The sequence below is a fragment of the Antechinus flavipes genome, chromosome 2, assembly GCF_016432865.1.
Source record: "Antechinus flavipes isolate AdamAnt ecotype Samford, QLD, Australia chromosome 2, AdamAnt_v2, whole genome shotgun sequence".
Lineage (NCBI taxonomy): Eukaryota > Metazoa > Chordata > Mammalia > Dasyuromorphia > Dasyuridae > Antechinus > Antechinus flavipes.
In genome coordinates this window covers 504289618-504308848 of record NC_067399.1, presented here as the reverse complement: position 1 = coordinate 504308848, position 19231 = coordinate 504289618, and the positions used below count along the sequence as shown (strand labels likewise).

Sequence of the window (19231 nt, the reverse complement as noted above, 5' to 3'; positions counted from 1 at the left end):
CAACATGGCTCATCACAAAGCCTCAAGAATTCTCAAGTTTTCTAAGGAAACAAGAATTTCTTAGGAAATAAATACACACACACACACACACACACACACACACACACACACACCTATTTATAGTCAAGATTCATCACATACATATATAGTCAATCAAAACAAATTTCCACATTGGCATACATATGTATTCTCACTCCATTTTATATTCACATTTATATAGACTCCTTTTTTTAAATATATGTGCTCACGTAGATTAAAACCTATGGGCTCTTGGTTAGGAATACAAGTTTGCCACCCTGCTTGTCTTTGGCTGAAAGTTTTGGTGGTGACATAGCCTGTGCCATTTTTGTAGGCAATTAGTGTATCAATCAGCCAAGTAATATACTATTTACTTATTTTGCTTTAGCAGTGGCAGGAGAGATCTTTGAAGTACAGGAGCTTATGCTGGGGAGGATATTTTGACTGATACTTAGCATATTTTGAAACCCAGGTTGTTACATTTAAAATTATACACATTGTGAACACTCAAGCTTCAAACAAGGGGGAAGAAACAGCATTTCTTCCTGTCAGAACCTTTTCACTCTGTCTGTCATATAACCCAACTAAAAATAAACTGCAGGCACATAGAACTGGCAGCCATCAGTTTGGAACAAGTTAAGTTCTCTTAACTGCCGGGCCTGTCTCCTGCCTTTTCCAAATCACAAATCAACCCCCTTGCAACTTGGACCTCAATCAGGTACAGAGAGGGTACATGAGCATGGGAGCTGCCGAATGAGAAATAGAATCCCACAGAAGGAGCCCAGTGGAGTAGCAAGAGCACTAAATCAGGGGTGGGAAGACTTGTTTTTTAGTCCCTACTCCTCCACGAATTTGCTGTGTTAATCTTCAACAACTCACTTGACCCCTGTGGGGCTTAGTTTATTTGTCTGTTAAAGGGGACTGAGACTTGCTGTATGTACTTGACAGGGTTGCAATGGAAGGATAAGGGAATAAGCATTTATATACTACCTGCCATAAGCCAGGAAAGGTGTGAAGTGCTTTAGAAATGTCTCATTTGATCCTCATAGATAGGTACTGTTACTACCACTATCGCCCTTTTAGTTGATGAAATTAAATTAAATGGAGGTAGGTAACTTGCCCATGGTCAAGGAACTAGAAAGGATCTGAGGCTAGGTTTCAACTCATTTCTTCCTGGCTCCAAGTCCAGTAACATCCACTATGTCAATTACACTTGCCTTTGTAAACCTAAAGGCACAATATAGATGTGAATTCATTATCATAAAATCACTTCCAATCCTTAAAATATATATATATATATACATATTTCCCATTGTAGGAGTTGCCATGAATAGCTCAGTCTGAAATATAAATAGTGCTCAAAAGGGCTACCCTCCATTTATCAAAACATTTTACTATACTTGGTTATCTCTAAAAAGTTTAAGATAAGCAGGTTTTGATTTTTATTTGGGGTTTTTTTTCCCATACCATCATAGTATTTTACAGTTAAGGAAATTGAAATCAGCTGGTTTGCTGAAGGTCATACAAAAAATATAAAATCCAAGCTGGCATTAAATTAAGATCCTCTGACTCCTGGCCAGTGATTTTTTTCACTGTCATAGAGTGCATTGGTTTAATATTTTTGATGGAGGACAAAAGGCAAGAAACTGTGACGACTGAGGGTAACGACATTTATAATAGTCTTAAATGAAATGCTATTCAGTAATATCCACAGATATGGTCTCTACTGCCATAATGAAATGAGTAACAGAAGTTATCATTTGAAATTTTCTTCTTAATTCTCTCATTCTCCTGTCCCACACAAATAACCTTAAAATATAATATAATATAATTGCTTCAGAACTTCATTCTGGCAGTCAAGATATGCCTTCTCATACTATCTAATTTGTACTTCTATACAAAAAAGAATTCTATCAGAACATAGATCAATATCATATAAATTTCTTTATACCATAATTTTGAGTCAAGTTCTCTGAAACATAACTGCATAAAGTAATAGTCTGGTAGAACCTGGTCTCATGACACTTTATAACTTATATTGCAAAACAGGGTTAGCTGTCTCTCCTGATCCCTGTCTTACAAAGGGTTTTCACTTACTTAGATTCTAAGTCCAAGCATTTGCCCACTATTGTCTTCATCCTAGATTAAAAAGGAAAAAAGAAAAAACAAAGATGAGGGCATAATCTATCTTCCTAAAAATGTATATTCCCTTAATGCCTAGGGAATTTTTGCAAAACCCTGGGCACTAACAGGTACCAGTGATGGCCTTTCCATGATGTGTTGTGTATCTTTCGTGGTCACTGCTGCTTTTGAAAACAAATTTGAAACCCATCCGTGTGTCTTAAGAAACATTAAATATTTCACTCGGCAGTTTATATAATCATTTTCCCTATGTCTGATTGAACTTCTACAAATTTCCCTCTCTGATCTTCTGATCAAATGGCAAGGCTACCGTCTTTTGAAAACAGTTACTGCAGTTCAGCAGCTGAAATTGATTTTAAACCTTTGGCATTTTTCAGTGTGGATTACTGCAGTAGAGAGACCTCCCTCCAGTACCCAAGGCTTGTGTGCGGTGTTAGGAGGGCTGCAGTTGTAGCCAATATTTGAGACATAAACCAAGCTTCCCAAATGTACCTTGGGACTTGATTTTGAAGGGACCAAAAGATTAAAAAGTCCTCCCAGTCCAATGAAGAAATGCCTATTAAGTAATCTATTCAGCCGTCTAGACCACAGAAAGGTCTGCTCGAAACACCAGTCAGCCGTCTTCACTGTCTCGGGAGAACTGGAGTCCTCCTTATTGCTACTGTGGATCGCTACTGTGAGGGACGATTATTTTTTAACCAAGTTGGGGTTACTGTAGTTGCTATTAAAGTAGTTTTATTACTGAATGTTGTTGAGTTTTAGGGGGGGGGCTTTTTTTTTTCCTTTGGCAAACTGATGTATCATATACCTCATTTGCCATCAGCCTGTGTTCCTTTTTTTCCATGAAAACAACAGTACAGAACAAAGCTTCACTTTTAAAAATGCCATGATATTTTGCCACCGTTATGAAAATCTGTCAGCACCGTATCTAATCTTCTGGTAACCGAGAATATCAAAACAAGCACAATTGAAGGGATTGTGCTTCTGTTAATACAAAAATGTCACTTTCGCAGTCTCAGAACCAGCCGCCACCAGCCTATGTTAGATTGAAAAAAATATATAAAGTTTCTTTTTTCCTTCCCTGTTTTTACTCTTTCCTAGGCCTAACCCTCATAAGAAGACCCAGAGTAAACACCGTCTTGCTGAAATCTTGCGTTCAGAATACTCAAGTGGAATGGAAGCTGTCGATGCCAAGGTCAAAAAGCAAAACAAACATGGAAAACCCAGAAACCACACACTGCAGAATTGAATTGGAGCTCCCAACCTTTACGGTGGGGGCAAGGAAAAGAAAATCTCTCTCCATGAAACATTAGAAAAGCCCACAAAGATGGTCTGTAGGGCAGTGAGACTTAGCTAAGACTTCTTAAAAACTGCCTCTGTACACAGCACTGAGCCTCAAAGTGGACCCTGGAAGTTCTGAATTGGTAGATGTCTTATTTTTCTCAGAGGAACCTTATTGAAAATAAGCATATTTCTCTTTTTCTAAGACTAAATTTCGAAACATTACAATTGAACCCACAGCTATCATTCTTTGTGAGTGGAGCAAAAATAGAAACCAAGAGGAGCAACATCACAGAAACAATTAGCTAATTAGCCAATATCTATATTCATTCCATTGACTCTAGAAACTGATCGATTTTTTAAGTGAGCAGTAGTAAAAAAAAAAAAAAAAAAGACAAAAAAAACTCCATCCTAAGTCATTGAACATATTCGGATGTGCCATACAATACAAGCCTACTATGACACAGGCTAGCTTATAAAATATATTAACCCTGTTGTCATTTCCAGAATTTTAACAGTTCTGTTTTGTTTTTGTGCTATTTGGTACCTTTGGTATTATTTGTAAAGGGCAATTTGTGACTTGATGAGGAGCTTTTGGACAGATCTCACATACCTTCTCTGAGCCTCAGTTTCCCCATCCATAAAGTGAGTGGGCAAAACTTGTTGATTTCTAAGGTCTCTTCCAATTCTCAAAGCATGAGTCTGTGAAATGGGTATGCTTAAGAGAGAAATTTTATTTCTCAAAATTCCCTTTCCCAATGCATGCATGAAGTGTCTGTGAGAAGGACCAAGAATCATTTTGTAGAACTGATCAGGAATACCAGTGTTGTGGCATACTCCCCAGCCTCCTTATTTTCTCCAAAAATGTTGCTGTAAATAAATATAATGTCACTTTTATATATTATTTCTTGCATTATTCCCTTTTCAGTGTTCCTCAGAAAAGATATTTTTCAGGGCTAATTGATTTACCGTTGTCTTTTTATTACTTGCCTTTGAAGTCAAAGGGCACCAATACCCCTGTGTTTTTCTTCCTGATGAAACCCAACAGAGTTCCACTAGAGCCCTGGACTTCTTTATGTTGTGAGCCAGAGCATGGATTCTCCATTGGGTATGACTGCAAGACTAGAGAGAGCCTCTTTCCCCCCTTGAGAAGTATTGATTTCCCAATAAATGTAATATTTACATAAAGGAAATGCTAAAGAGGCCACAGGAGAAAGGACTAAAAATCTCAGCGGTTTCCTTCATATTCAAGAACCCTTTGCAACAGCTTCATTTAGGCATTTCGTGGCCATCTTCCTTTGTGGTTATTAAGTGACCATGTCTAGATGTTCTGTGACAAAGTTCTGAGATATTCCCAAGGAAATACCAGATTAGAATTAGCCAATTGACCAGTAAAATAATGTAAGCTTTGAGAAGACTCACATTTACCAAGTGATAAAGGGGGCAGGTATCAAGTCTTTCCTTTTTGATAGTGGGCAATCAGATTCAAGCCAAACGTCATCTAGAACATTACAATAGAAGTGACTCAGAGTGTGTGAGGTAGACTGTGAGCCTAATAAAAAGTGATCTGCATGAGAAATATGACCTTCTCAAGAGTCAACTGTCATGTGAATTAATAGGAACCGTTGGTGAAATTTATAACAATAATAATAAAAAAACCTGCAGTATATGTCAAAAATGACTGAGCAAATCTGTCACACACTCATTTATTTTGATGCATAATAATTCAAATGATTTGGATGAGAAAAGAAGGGATCAAACTTTTTATAGACAAAACCCAATAGTTTAACAAATAGGCTTAAAGCAAGCCAATTGGGAGGGGGGGATCAAAAGCAAAAACCTACATATTTTTTCAAATATTCCTTGTATTAAAGGATGAATAATTGTAAGGTTATTTCACATTCCTGAAGTAAAACATGCTATAACTATGCAAAAGATATATGTGTATATCATTGTGTATGTGTGTGTATCTGCAAGCTACGAACCCCAACTTACTTTGCTAATAATGACCTAAACATTTCATCGCACATTAAGATGATGCCTGGATATATTTCTAAGCAGAATCAATATCGCCTTCCCCTCCTTCCCCCCCCCCCCCCCAGTTAATAAAGAAACAAGGATTTAGCAGATTTAAGGTTAATATTATCTGAGTTGAAATAACCTTAAAAATAAATCTTTCTCTTATTATAGCTCATGAAAGATTATACATTTCAGGCATCAATTAGGTAAAGCCTTTGCCTAATTCCACTGTACATATTCTAATTTTGTGTGCATTTTTAATCATCTATTTTCTGATTTCCCAAACTTGTCTCTCATTTTCTACTGTGCTCCTGTTTTTCATGTTTAAAGACTCACAGAAGTTGAGCATTTAAGGAACTGTTACAACCTACAGTTCTTTTCCCTAGTGGATTGTATAGAATTCCTTTTCTGGTTCCCAAACATCTTCGTATTTGCAACCCCTAATGGTTGCAAATCTTCAGAAGGGACCCTCATTTCTCATGCAATGAAGGGCAAAGAACCTTTGGCAAAATAGGTGCCTGTGTGTGATCTAATTAAGTCAGTGTTGATGTAATGCAAACAGCAACTTCCATTCCTATAGAACTAAGTTCAGATTAAACCTCAGCAAAAGAAAAATTTCTACAAAGCCCAGTGGGTTCCTTTGAATTTTTTAAAAAACTAATGGAATGGTAGAAAGCCATTTAGTCAGGTGATTGGAAAATGACAATTGCCCCAGATTTCTGGATTTTAGTTTATTAGTTAATGAAAAACACTTAAGTCCCAGTGTTTGTTTCTCAAAGATAGAAAAATGACTTTCTCTCTCCCTCTACTAAAATGATTATTTGTTTTCCAGTTGTTCTGGGAATTATTACATCATATTCTTTCTTGGAAAGGAACTTTATTTAATAAAAGTTCCTCTTAAGAGGCTTGTACCTTTTCTACTATTGCTGTTGAATTGTAGAGAAGAATTTAGGGAAAGGCCATTTAAAGTCAGTTTGACTGGTGACAGTTTGGAGTAACTTTAAAGTTCATTTAACTTTCTCCAAAATATCTACAGGAGCTTTTCTATCATAGATTCTATAACAGAGGATTCAAACTTACTTTACATTTCACATCTTCCATGCAAGGGACCACAAGGCACATCTGTCTCTGGGAGTGTCTGTGTTGTAAGGAAGGAACTGAAGAAAAGGTGGACCTTTTCAGGAGCTATACTTTTTCAGGACCCCCTCCAGAGGCCACTTCAGCCTCCTCTTCTCCCTCTGAAATCACCCATCATAGAAACCAAGGTGAGCTTTTTTTTTTTTAAATAGATGAAAGTTAAAAATACACACACACATACACACACACAAACCTGCTTTACCATAAAGGTTGTAAAGTTATTGCAGATGAGAATGGCAGGACAATTTTAAATATTGTAATTATAAACTTGTCGGGAAGCCTTGTTCTTCATTAATGTAAGATATGAAATCGCCTCTAAGGTACAAGGACAATTAAATAGTTGAGAATATGTCTGTGATTTACACTGCTGCTGTGTAAATGTAAAGATGGTTGCTCTATTCTATCTCCTTCACTTTCACAAAATGAAAAGCACACCAGTGCAAGTTGTCCTTTGATAGATTTTTAATATGATTTTAAAGAGTTTTGTTTGGTCTCATTCTTATTCAATGAGATTAATTTAAAGCACTTATCCCCTGGGTTTAAGTCAATCCATGTAGGATTTGGACAGGGTTTGTTGCATGGGGGGGTTTTGTTTGCAGGAGGCTATGAGAGACTCCTTTCCCACTTCATTAACCCTGAGTTGGGGACAATCCCCCCATCACCCCCACCACATCCAGAGCTGGGGATTTACCAACCCCCATTCACATGCAAAAGAAGCCGAATGCAAAGGGGCTGTTTTGACTTAATTAGCTGCTGTGCATTTTGCAAAATTATAATAATACCCTCACCATCCCAGGGAAGAAAGAGAGGGGTGTGTGTGTATATGTGTGCGTGTTGGATAGAGTGGGGGTAGGAAACAGTTGCAGACCAGGAGCTGGCTCTGCTTTTAATGAGGGCCTCTATACTACAGTTTTCCCCCACCCTTCTCTCCCCTCCAAAGCAGTTTTTCATCTCCCAGATCTTTCCTGTCAACAAAACTGGAAGGGTCTCTGGTTATTGTTCCACTGAAAGGCGATTCCCAGCCCTGGATGTTTCTCCTTTCTTAGAGTCTGGTGCCTCCCCCACCCTTAGCATTTTGAGGGTCAGAGCCGCTGCAGGTTGAATGCTGGACAGTGGATGGGGGAAAAGAAGGGGGGAGAGGGGGAAGGGGTTGGTCCACTAAGAGCACCTGCTACCTCCCCTGAGATGGGAATGATTTTCCCCCTGAATGTGGGCACAGCCTGGAGTCTGGCTCAGGGTTTAAATCCAGCCCCCTTGGGATCCTGGCGTTGGGGTGAAGCAGAAGCTAGTAGGGCAAGAAAAGAATTGCCACCCCGCCCTCTTATCCCAAAACTGACCCCAAGGGTAAATAGGAAGTGTGAAAGGAACGGGATCTGCAAAGTATTGCTAAAGTGCCTCAGGTTTAGCGGAAGATAGCTGAGAGTCTGGTAGTCTGAATTCCCCAGGGCAGCTGAAAGGTGCAAGACCTAACAGAGGCTAGGAATGAATAGTTTAGCCTCCTTAGTTCCCCCGCCACTGTTCCATCCTGGGGCTGACAGTTAGTCCAGGACCAGGAAGGGAGTGACCCGGACGAGGAGGGGTTGATAGTGGGCAACGGGTTCCGTATGGGGGGAGAGTGGGCTCCGTCTCGGCGCCCATCTGTCGTTCCCCGCACCCCTCGGGTCCCGGTCACCAGCTGCTGGTGCATGGGCCCGGACAGATGAGCTCATCTTGGAGAGGGCGAATGGCAACCCAGCCCTCTGCAAAGCAAGCGCCCGGAGAGTGACCCCCATCTCTACGCGACCCTCCCCCCCCCCAGCTCTTTTTACCTTCTTTCCCAGCCCAGGCCCCCTGGAACTCTATCTTCTTGAGACTAAGGGCCCAAGTGCCAGTGATGTAGGAAAGGAAAACAGTCTAGGACTGTCGAGGGAAGGGCTATAAAGGGAAGAAATCCGGTGAATGGATCGAAGCGGGGAATAAAAGAAGGAAAGAGCAAGGGGGGAGAGGGAGCGGAAAAGAAAGAGAAACAGAAAGCCAAGAAAACAGAGAAATGGGAATCGAATAAAGAAAGGGAAAAGGAGGGGGAGAGAAAATTGAGAGGTGAAAAAGTGAAAGTAAGATGGCATCAGTGTAGGATCGGAAGAAGGGAGAGGCCAAATTATAAGGGGCGGAAGAGCCAAGGGCTGGAGGGGTAGAGTACTAGGCGAGAGGCAGCGTGCACATGAGAAGGCGTGTGGATTTGTAAGAAGTTTATTTCGACATTTAAAAAAGAGAGCGCGAGCCCAAGGGACCTGGCTGGCCCAGGGGTCCGGGCTGGAGGTTGGGGGCTGCATAAGCAAGTCTGCTTGGCCCCTTCCTGCCATGCCCGGGAACGGGGAGGGCGCAGGCTACAGACTCACAAATTCACGGACACGGTCACGGGCTCATGGGTCACGAATAAATAACTTCATATACACTTTACACGCGGTATGTACAGCTCGGCCCGGCCCGGTCAGACTCTCCTCTGGGTCCGGCCGGGGCTCCCGCTGGGGGAGAGGAAGAGGAGAAGGAAAGGGGGTGGGGGACGTCACAGTACAAGCAGCTGTCCACGTTTTCCACCCTGCCCTCCCCATTCTGTAGAGTATGGGGAGGGAGGGACAAATATACAGCAGGAGACCTGGAGCAAAGGGACTAGGGACAAAGCGAGCAGTTCGTGGTTCCTTCATCCACCCACCCACCCAGACTGGGGGAAAGGCAGGGAGAGGAGGCGCCTTACGGGTCAAATTTCTCAGTGATTAAGAAGCAAATTGGGCGGGGGCAGAATGAAGAGCTGTAGGGGTAAATGTATGCACAGAGTCAGATATAACCCGGTTAGGGCAAACTGACCCCATTCTCGGCTGGTTTGAGTGAAGCGCGGCAGCTGAGAGAGTTGGGGACGAAGTGAGAATCAGCCACTGGCCAGCTCTTGGAGTTTTGACCTTTGGCCCCTTGTGGGAAACTGTTCTGGAGCGATGAGGGGATTGGGAGAGTTTATACTCGGCAGGGAGGATTTTCAATACCCATTCCTCCAAGAGAGGACTCTAGGTGAAGGATGTCTCCCCTCCGGGCGCGCAGCGGATTCTGCTCTCCCTTGTCTCCTCACTCTTGGTATCAGTGAACTGGGATGAGGGTGGGGGCTGCGCGGCCCGCGCGGAGAAGGGAGAACTAGCGCCCGGGTGGCTAAGGCTGGGGACTGAGGCTCACCGGGGCTGTGCCGCTCGCGGGAGAACGCCCGCGAGGGGAGGCAGGGGAGGGGGCGGCTCGCTGGCTCCCTGGAGTCCGTGGATAAGGATGCGGGGCACCAGAGGTCTCTGAAGTGCGGGCGGAGGAGCGCTGGGGCCCCGGTACAAGTAGAGGGCTGCTCCAGGGTCCAGATTGGAAACCAAGCTCTGCGGGTAGAAATAAGGCGACGGGAACATCCGTTGCAGCGCTGAGTAATTGCCTGCCTCTGCCAACAGCTCCAAACCCACAGCCGTCTGACGCTTCCATTTGGTTCTGGGAATGGAAACACATACAGCGTCGGATAAGGGAATTGGGCGCCTAGAGGCCAACTCCTGGATCTGGCTCAATCAACCCTGCTATCCCCGTCCAAATTCGAAAGTGTTAGTGGAGATGGAGCGAGATAAAAGCCTACTGAGCTCAACTGACTTCTCACCGAGAAAGGAGCTGGACTAAGGGAACATGCAAGGGCATGAAAAAAAAAAAAGAGGGGGGGCGGGAGAAACAACGAAAAGAGAGGTGAGATAGGGACTGAGAGAACAGAGGGCAGGAAAAGATCAAGAAAGAAAGAAAGGAATTCCGAGACTGGTAGTGGAATACCCCAGTCTCGGTTGCCTAAACCGAGAGACAGAGGAAGAACAGGCGGGAGAGCGGGGAGAGGTGAGAGTCAAGCAGAAGGTTATTTATGCCTTCTTCGTCTGGTACTCCCAAGCAGCAGAGCAGGCATATTTACAAGAATAATGATAATGATGATAGCGATGGTGATGATGCAAACAATCATATAGGACCCTAATGAACAGAAAAGCAAAACTAACTCCCAGAAGCCTCCTGCTCCAGCGGAATTCCATCCGAGACTCACGATTACTTTGGGGAGAGGGGCCATGAGGAATGAGGGCCGTGTTGGTTAGGTTGCCTGATTTCCAAGTCTTCCCAAACCAGGATTTTGGAGTCGCAATCCCAGTCTGTCGCCCTTGTGACCAGTGAGGCAGACTGGAAGAAGGGGACAGAAGCCGGGAGCCCAGTATTTTCACCTTCAAATAGGATATACATGGAAATATGAATGAGGTTTGGGGCAAATTTGGAGTTTGCAGGATGATGTGATAGTTCACTAGCCAAAGAGTTAGAGGCGCTGAGTTGACCAGAGGAACTGATAATGCACTAATAAGTGCGTTAGCTCCTTGATAAAGGGAAGTAAAAAGAAGTGGGAAAAGGAAATCCACTAACCCCAAGCCTCCTTACAAACTCAAAGACTTCTTGAGGTCTGAATTTCTGCTCAGGCAATAATGGGAGCTTGAGGGGTCTTGAGATGGGGGTGCCCTCTGTGACACATTGCCGAGCCTTGAAGTCTTCAGCCGGAGCCTCTGCATCATTTTGAGATGTGTTCTTGGCCCTCATGGTCTTAGGCTCAAGGAGCATCAACCCAATTTCCCTCCCTGAATTATTCATCATCATCATAATTGTGTAATTACTGTAACCGCCCTTAATTATTGATGCCCAGAGCAGTAATCTGTATTTATTATTAATAGATCTATGTGTTATTCGACTTGTTTAGGGAGCTTTTCGGCTGAGATTGAGAGTGACACTAGGAACATCTTCGACTTTTAGGTCACCTGTAACATTCCCAAAAGAAAGTATCAATTTTTTGCACCTTTTCCATAGGAGCTGCAAGTGTTTCTTTGCTAATTAACCCTCACAATGTAGTTGGTAGGTGCCTAAGATAGTGCTGAATTCTCCTCCTCTCTGCGGAAACAGACCGATGATTTGCAGTTCACCAGAGTATACAGGAAAGCTAGGATTTGAGCCCAGGCCTTGGGAACCACACTAAAACCCCTTCTCTTCCTAGACCCTTATAGAAGGGTGATTTCAAACAAGCACGCTTCTACCTTACCCTATGTGTTGCGCTCAGTCTTGATTCCTGATCTGACCTCTGCTTTTCGATCTTCTCTAATCCGGGTTTACTCTCTGTCCCTAATACGGGACAAGCATCTCACTAATTTTCACTCCAGAATCGAGAGCAAAGGTCAGAGAGGTCAACCTACAGACCCTCCCCCCAGTGGCAAAGTCCAATTCCCCAGTGACATAGGGAGAGATTCAGGTGCCTTGGCACAGCAGAGCAGGCTGCTGAGTGCAAGGCCATCTAAAGAGCCTGGGGGGACCAGATTGAGGGGGAGGAGAAGAGTAAGGGAAAGAGGGGATGGGGCTGGTGGAAGAGCACATGGATATGTCTGGCCGCCTACTTTGTACTGTGTATGTCTTACCTTTCTTTGTGGTGTCAGTTCACTTGTATTGTGTTAGAGTTTATGCATTGTGTATGTCTAATTTGGAATACCTCAATGCTTTCATTCAGATCCTAGCTTTTGGGGATAACATAGAATCACAGATTTGTGCTGAAAGTTGCATGCGTTAGTGTGTTCGTGGACTTTGTCCGCATGCAGTGTGAGTATTGAGCCAGTGTTGTCTAAGTTTTGTCTCTGGGATGAAGATCGGATTGATGAGGGGTGGGTTTCAGGCAAGTGTTGGCTTTCAGAGCACCCTCCCCGATCCCAGATCCCGGAGGTCTTCTGTCCAACTCCCCTTTGGGGCCTCCCAGGCACCTCACCTGCGATTCTGGTACCAAGTCTTGACCTGCGTGTCAGTGAGGTTGAGCGAGGCGGCTAACTCCATGCGATCCTGCACGCTCAAGTATTTCTGCCGCTCGAAGCTGCGTTCCAGCTGCGCCAACTGATGGTCCGTAAAGGCAGTGCGAGCTTTACGCGGCTTCTTCAGGCGCACTGGGGGACTGTCCCGGGAGCTGGAGATTTCTCGGTCACCTTCTTCTTTCACTGGGGAAGACAATCAAGAGGGTCAAAGCCAGCTCTACAAGATCTAACTAGTTAGTTTTCCGCCCCTTTTCTAGAAACTCAGTTTCTCTATAACTGCGTGGAAAACTAGGAAGTCCAAACTTCGCCTCCCAGCTGCTTTTGTGCTTCCGAGGATAATTTCACAAGTTGTTGATCTGTTTTGCGATTGTTACTTCAAAAGCTGGTTTCTCTTCCCCCCCCCCCCCACCTCTCCTCCCCACCGCGCTTGCCTGCCACTCCCCCTATAAAAAAAATTCTTCCCCAGCCTGGGTTGGCTCTTTATTCTTCTAGGTAGGTTTATCTGAGTTACGATTTCCACAACAAAGATAGAAAAAGACAATGTTGAATCTATAGAAAAGAAAGGGAAACGAAACCTTGGGGAAAGTTCTTTATAACTTTCTACTTTCAACGACTTCAATATCCTTCTTTTCTTCCCATTGACCTAGGAAGTGTATGTATGCGTGTGAATAGAAGGGGATGGAGGTGGTATTTTCAGAATATGATCCACTCTGTTCCCTTGTTCTTCAAGTTCTGGAGTGGGGGTAAATTAAGCCAAAAAGACTTCAAGGGGGGAGTTTAAGGGAGGGGAAGTCTGGAATGAAACAGATGCGTATGTGAACTCACAGGGCGAATGTTCTCTTTGCAACCAAGCCTTTGGCCGCACAGGATCTGCTGTGCCTCAGAGGCTCAGGAAATCACTGCATTCTTCCTCCTTCCCATCCACCCCCCCTTGGGGAAAAGGATCATAAGATCATAGGATCATGTGCATAAGGGGCAGTGTAAAGCCAAATTAAAAAGTGAATCAGAAAACGGTCGAAACCTTATCCTTAAGGATAAATTCCTACGTCTTTGTAAGACCATATCTTGCTCAGAACTTTGTATCTTAAAGCACATACACAAAGGTCTCTAATTTTGGAAATTACTTATTAATACGTCAAATGCAAGTGATATGTTAAAAATAGAATGTATTCTGAGGTTTGAGTTAAGAAAAATAAACATATATTAAAGAGTAGATCGATGATCATTCGCAATATGCACATTTTAGGAATGTATGTATTAGAACAATATGTAAGCACAGGAAAAGACTTTAAAGACCATCTAGTTAGACCTTCTCATTCTACAGTTGCGGAAACTGAGGTCCGACATAGATAAGTATTTATTTGTATTATTTTACATTGTTAACAGAGACAGAGACATTGTAAAATAATACAAATAATTACTTATCTATGTCGGACCTCAGTTTATTGTAGAAATATTTTAGCTATAAATAGGCATTCATATTTTATATGTAATATTTGTATTTATATTTAAATGTTATATGTAATAAAATACACCATTGTACATAACGTGTATATATAATACGCCAGAAAAAAAGAGTAATGTTTATGGATCTGGTAAGTATATTAAAATGCGATTTATGGAATACCTATTTTATTCTGTCCCCCAACACGTCTCTTTCCTCTCTAACACAAATATACTCTCAGATATTTCATTGCTTTACTACGGGATATTCTATATCCTAAAACTGAATTCATTCTCTCTCGCTAGCTCGCTCGCTTTCTCTTATTTCTCTTTTTCTCTCTGTCTCTTATTTCCCTCTCTCCTCCCCTAAAGCGATTAAGTAGCCAAAACAGCCACTTTCCATAAATTGGCGGAGAAGGTAGAAGAGCAACATCCCTGTGTTCAGTCCTTTACGGTGAATTTCACTGTGAGCTGCTTTAGTGTTGACAGGGCTTGAGTGGAATACGAGTTGATTTCTCTCTGTAGGGAACAATAATCCGGTTAATTGAGCCGCTAGGGAGCAAAACTCCTCAACTGGAACGGCAGTGGCTCTCAACCCCGGAGAGGGCCGTGGCTCAACGCGGAACTGAGGAAAGAGAGCGCTGGGGAAAGCTAGCTGAGTTCCTGAGAATGAGAGGCTGGAAGCTGGTGAGAAAAATCAGGAAGAAAAAGGGCAAGTACTTATAAGCTATGTCTATTTCAGCGAAGGGAAATGGAGAACTGAGGCAATTTTCCGGATACTTTCAGAACCAAACTTAATATTCCGGAGGAAGCGGGTGATTTCCACTCGATCCAGATTGGCTGTCGAATCATACGGCTGGTTGCTTCAGTTCTCCAGTGAGGTTCTCACTCAAGGGTTAGACGAATATATGTATAGTGTCAGGAGGAAAGGCCGGGTGAAGTTTATGGTGGCACTTCACGTCTTCCTGTCCGCTTGGCGGCCTGCGACCAGACTTGGGAAGCAGGGGAGTTGGCTGCGAAAAGGGATTCAAATTGCAGGAAATATTCTCGCATTAGTTGCTTTCCCTTTCCATTTCATTTTCAAGGAATTCATATCAAGGCTCAGTAGCCTAGTCCAATCTGGGGCTGGCCTATTGTTCCGAGACCCAAGAACAGAATGTACCTCAGCCGAAAAGCTCAGTACAGCTGGATCACGTAAAATTTCCCGGCAGTTTCACACAAATATCCATACCCTCGAGATCTATTTTTCTCTCCTTTAAAAATATTTGTATAGGAATTTGTATAGGAAGACTTCGGGAACCTCGTGATTTTTCCCCCCTACCAGCTGGTCTACAAAGGAAACTTCTCTTAACAATATAGACGAATTTTCGTAGACTGGGATATATACATTTTATAATTTGTGTTAGTATGGGTCTGCCCTTCGTCTGTCTTTGTAATCAAAAATTCCCTTTATAGTTCCCTATATAGTTTTTGCAACCGAGTTGTGATCACCGTTTGTTCCCTGTTCCTTTTGGTATTCCAATCCCTGGTATTCTCCATCTGAACCTTATGGATTGAAGGACAAAACTTCTGGACAAAACTCAATACATTTTTGGAATTGAGTATCCATGTATCTACTATATATTTGGAATAAACTCAGCGTCATCATTCCTTACTGAAGAGAGTGAAATGGCATGGCTATTATAATTTTCAGAATCAATTCTCATCTAAATTCGACAAGATTGCTCGAAAAAAGAATAGGATGAGCTACATAAGGCTTCGTATTTTGATTCTTCTCCACATACTCTCACATACATAAAGGAAACGGGTTTTGTTCTCATCTTGAAACCTGGAGTTGGATATAAACAGCTGCATCAGGCCAGTCCCCTTCCTCCAAGGCCAGTCTTACTCGATCTGAAAACAGTCCTTTAACAAGGGTAAAACTAGACAGAGGGGAAAATACGGAAGCTTTTCCCGTTTGTTACTCACATTCCTTGAGACTCCCTGCCTAGTAGCTCTTGCCCAACTCACTTTCTTCTTTGCTCTTCCAAACCCCTGTTTACATATCACAGAATCCGAGAAACTTCCTGGTAGCTCTTCTTTAAGAAAGGATTTAGGGATAGGGTTGATTGAGGAGTTTATCTTGCTAGAGGGTTCTGGACCCGTTAGCCTAATTCCTTAATTAAAAAAAAAAAAATTAAAAACCGATTTCTCTTCTCCCAAACTCTGGCTCCACACATCTTTATGGATTCATCTCTAATAGAGATTTAGGATAGGAGAACAAATATGTGGACTTCAGAGAAAATAAAAGGAACTTTATAAGAAAATTCCATCCTGAAGAAAGGGATATTGAAATTAATTCTGAAGTGAAAAGGGAGCTCCTTGCTATCCACACCTTCAGCACGGTTAAGGGAAAATAAGCCTTTCTCCGACGTAGACTCCTGAGGCTCCTCTTGACATTTTCCAGAGTCTTGTAAAAAGAAACCAGTGCCTCTTGGTGCATGCAGCCCATGTAGTTGAAAGGTAATAAGGAGGAAAAGGGAAAACCACTCATAAAGAACTTTCCCTTCTTCCTTTCTTGTTGCCCTTATCTTCCTTTTTCTTCCCACTCAGGTAGCTCCCCGTGAACAAAAGTTAGGAGACTGACTCAAGAGAGAGTAAGGAAGACAGGTGAAATAGACAAAAACTGAAAAACCACGGGTCTCTTCCAGGCCCCTGAATTCAATGTTCAAGTCCATTTACAATCAAATTCAGTAAGAAAAGCTAGTATGTCCTCTTAGAATTCCCGTTTTCCAGGCCCTCTGGCTCCTACTCCAGTATCAAGGTTCTCTAACCACATCACCTTGCTGCTGGCACATCTCTTTAAACTTAGTATTTCGACTTGAGTCCCTCTGGCCCCTAATGGGCAGGGACTAGTCAAGAAAGAAATTCAATGCCTATTCTTTGATGGAAATGTAGAGCAAAGGCAGAGAAGCCCTGGCCTTACCTGGCCTCAGTGAAAATTCTGGTGTGGACACAGCCTACAGAACTTCGTTTCTAGCTTCAGGTTGGGGGCGTTCAAATCAAACCCATAGGTCCCCGAATTGTCTCATCAAGGACTATTCTTTTTTTTTCCTTTCTCTTTTTTTGTTATCCTGGGAAGGGACCAAAAAGCTGTATCAGTGGGTCAAATGTCCCAGGAGGAATACTTCTGTTTTTTGTTTGTTTGGTTTTGTTTAATAAAATAATAAGTTTGCCTCCTGCAGGACTGAAAGGTGTTATTCCGCTCCCTATTACTCATTTCCCCTCATTCAAATTTTCTCGATGGGACAAGGTAAACAGCCAGAAAGATGCTACCCAGATGATCAGGTGTCTAGACTCGTCTTTTAGGGAGCTTGGAGAAGGTGTCCAGTTTGAGAATGATTGTTTACAAGACTTTATGACTCCAGTTCCCTCCTCCCCCTTATCTTAACGTCCTCACTTCCAGACTTCTTACCTTTATATTCCGAATCAGAAGAAGAGTTGCTGTTGCCTTTGTCCAGTTTATCTCTAAAGTCCTCTCCAGGTTTCGCCGAAAGACGGCCCCCAGGCTCCTGGGCTGCGGGTTGCCCGTTGCTGGAGTAGGGTGCGCAGGCGGCCAACGGTTTGCAGTCAGCAAGTATGTCCCTGATCAGGAAGGAGGAGGTCACGGAGCGGGATTGGGATGGAGCTGACAGCTGCCCAGGCTGCAGGTGGGAATCTAAACCCTGGCCAGACCCTCCGCCCGGCCGTGGTGCTCCAGTGTCCAGACAGTCCCTTCTTGGCGAAGCAGGAGATGAGCATCCGCTGCTGCCTTCCGATCGGGGGCTCAGCTCCAGGGGTGAGCGGCAGTCCCCGATCAGGGGGTCCCCCTTGGGAAGGGCGGGGCTGCCTGCTCTGTGCGAGAGGATGGAGTCGATCCCAAATCCATTGGAGCCTTCCATAGCCAAGCCGCTTCCTTTTTTCCCCAGAACCTCCCCACCCACCCACCAACCCCAGCAGCCACCGCCCCTGCCCCTAGCTGAGGGCTGGCATGGGGCAGGCGGACAGGGAGCTGGCGGGCACCTTGGACCGAGTTCAGCCTTGGGGGATCCGGGGAGCTCTGGGCCAAACGCCTTTGCGCATCAGATCCACAAGGGCTCAGCGCTTCTGCAGCATCTCGAAGTGCTGCGGTGCCTGAGGGGGGGTGGTGGGAGTGTCGGGGAGGGAGAACTGGGGAAAGGGAGGGAGAAAGCTTCAAGTTTGGGGGGGATAGACGGGAAAGTTTCCGGTCTAGTTTTCCCTTTGGAAAAGAAAAAAATGAGTTAAAATCTAAATAAAATAAAGATTTGCAAAAGAAGGGAAAAAAGAAAAGAATGATGACAACTAAAAAGTAGTATAATCAAAGCCTTCTTCCTGATGAGCAGTGCACAGTAAGCGACTAGTCAGCACCACGGACAGCAGTATGTCCCAGGCGCCCAGGCTTCCAGCCGGTGAGGCGGAGCGCACCTGACGGCATCAGAACCTTGGACAGCAAACAGAGCTCAAGGCGCAAGTTGCTCCACCTGGCTCACCGGCTTCTACTTCCTCCGCTTCCGCAGCCTTGGGCGAACGTTTCAGCACCTTGGACAGAGGTTCTGGCAAATCCGGGCCTCTCTACAGCTCTCCCAGTTCCTTCGTGTGCGGTATGCCTCCCCCCCTTCTTTTGAAAAATGAACTTGAGTCACTTTTTCTTTGGCGTTCGGTTTTTTGGGTGTAGTTTTTTTTTTTCGATTTGTTTTTTTTTGTGTTTTTTTTTTAAAGGGGGGACTCGCCCACGTGTCCCTGGAACGGTGGCGCTGATTGGTTCCGGGTGATTTTGGGGGTGATGTCACAGTTTCGCAAGAAGGAGCCTGATCCCCTTTCAGCTTGATTAAAAGAGACACTGAATTAATTACAATCCAGACCCAACTGTTTACCGGCGATTTCCACACGGTTTGCTTTCATTAGGCCGCTGATGAAGCTTTTAATGAGGGGTGATTAGCCAAGGGGGGTAAGGGCTGGTGTGTGAGGGAATATGAGGCTGCCGCCGGTGGGCTTGGGTTGTGTTTTTTTTCGGGTAAGTTTTCTCCAATCCTTTCAGTTAGCCAAACCATCAGTCCATTGAGCGCTCTCTCTCGCTCTCTCTCTCTCTCTCTCTCTCTCTCTCTCTCTCTCTCTCTCTCTCTCTCTCTCTCTCTCGACATAGGACTCGGAGGTACTGTTGAGTTTCGGGAATCAAATTCTCCAGTAAGAGGGACAAAAAGTTCTTAAAAGGAAAAAAGTTTATGTTCTTTACCCTTATTCAGCCCATAGCTGTTTTTAATCGTTTCGTATTCTTTGCATCATGCCTCTGCTCTTTC

At 43.8% G+C, this 19231-nt stretch overlaps 2 protein-coding genes across 2 annotated transcripts in view; one reads left to right on the top strand and one right to left on the bottom strand.

Moving 5' to 3' along the window:
- The window catches only part of DDX31 (DEAD-box helicase 31), a 92178-nt gene extending 86802 nt beyond the window's left edge, over nucleotides 1–5376 (top strand). The window contains exon 20 of the mRNA XM_051980246.1: nucleotides 3262–5376. Coding sequence (XP_051836206.1) covers nucleotides 3262–3409 — 148 coding nt within the window. The 3' untranslated portion in view covers nucleotides 3410–5376. The remainder of the gene's footprint in view (nucleotides 1–3261) is intronic.
- Nucleotides 5377–8810: 3434 nt separating this feature from the next.
- BARHL1 (BarH like homeobox 1) lies at nucleotides 8811–17864 on the bottom strand. Its single transcript, XM_051980258.1, has 3 exons — nucleotides 17350–17864; nucleotides 12413–12635; nucleotides 8811–10089 (listed from the first exon to the last, which is right to left on the bottom strand). Exons 1-3 carry the CDS (start codon nucleotides 17813–17815, stop codon nucleotides 9795–9797), a joined length of 984 nt encoding a protein of 327 aa, XP_051836218.1. The 5' UTR covers nucleotides 17816–17864; the 3' UTR covers nucleotides 8811–9794.
- Between the last annotated feature and the right edge of the window lie 1367 nt (nucleotides 17865–19231).

What these genes read in the sequence shown, in the direction of transcription:
- BARHL1 (XM_051980258.1), bottom strand. Translation starts at nt 17,815, where the DNA reads ATGGAAGGCTCCAATGGATTTGGGATCGACTCCATCCTCTCGCACAGA. An exon ending in TTCTGATTCGGAATATAAAG is followed by an intron (nt 12,636 to 17,349) that starts GTAAGAAGTCTG and finishes TGTCTTCCCCAG; the next exon opens with TGAAAGAAGAAGGTGACCGA. An exon ending in ACTTGGTACCAGAATCGCAG is followed by an intron (nt 10,090 to 12,412) that starts GTGAGGTGCCTG and finishes TTCCATTCCCAG; the next exon opens with AACCAAATGGAAGCGTCAGA.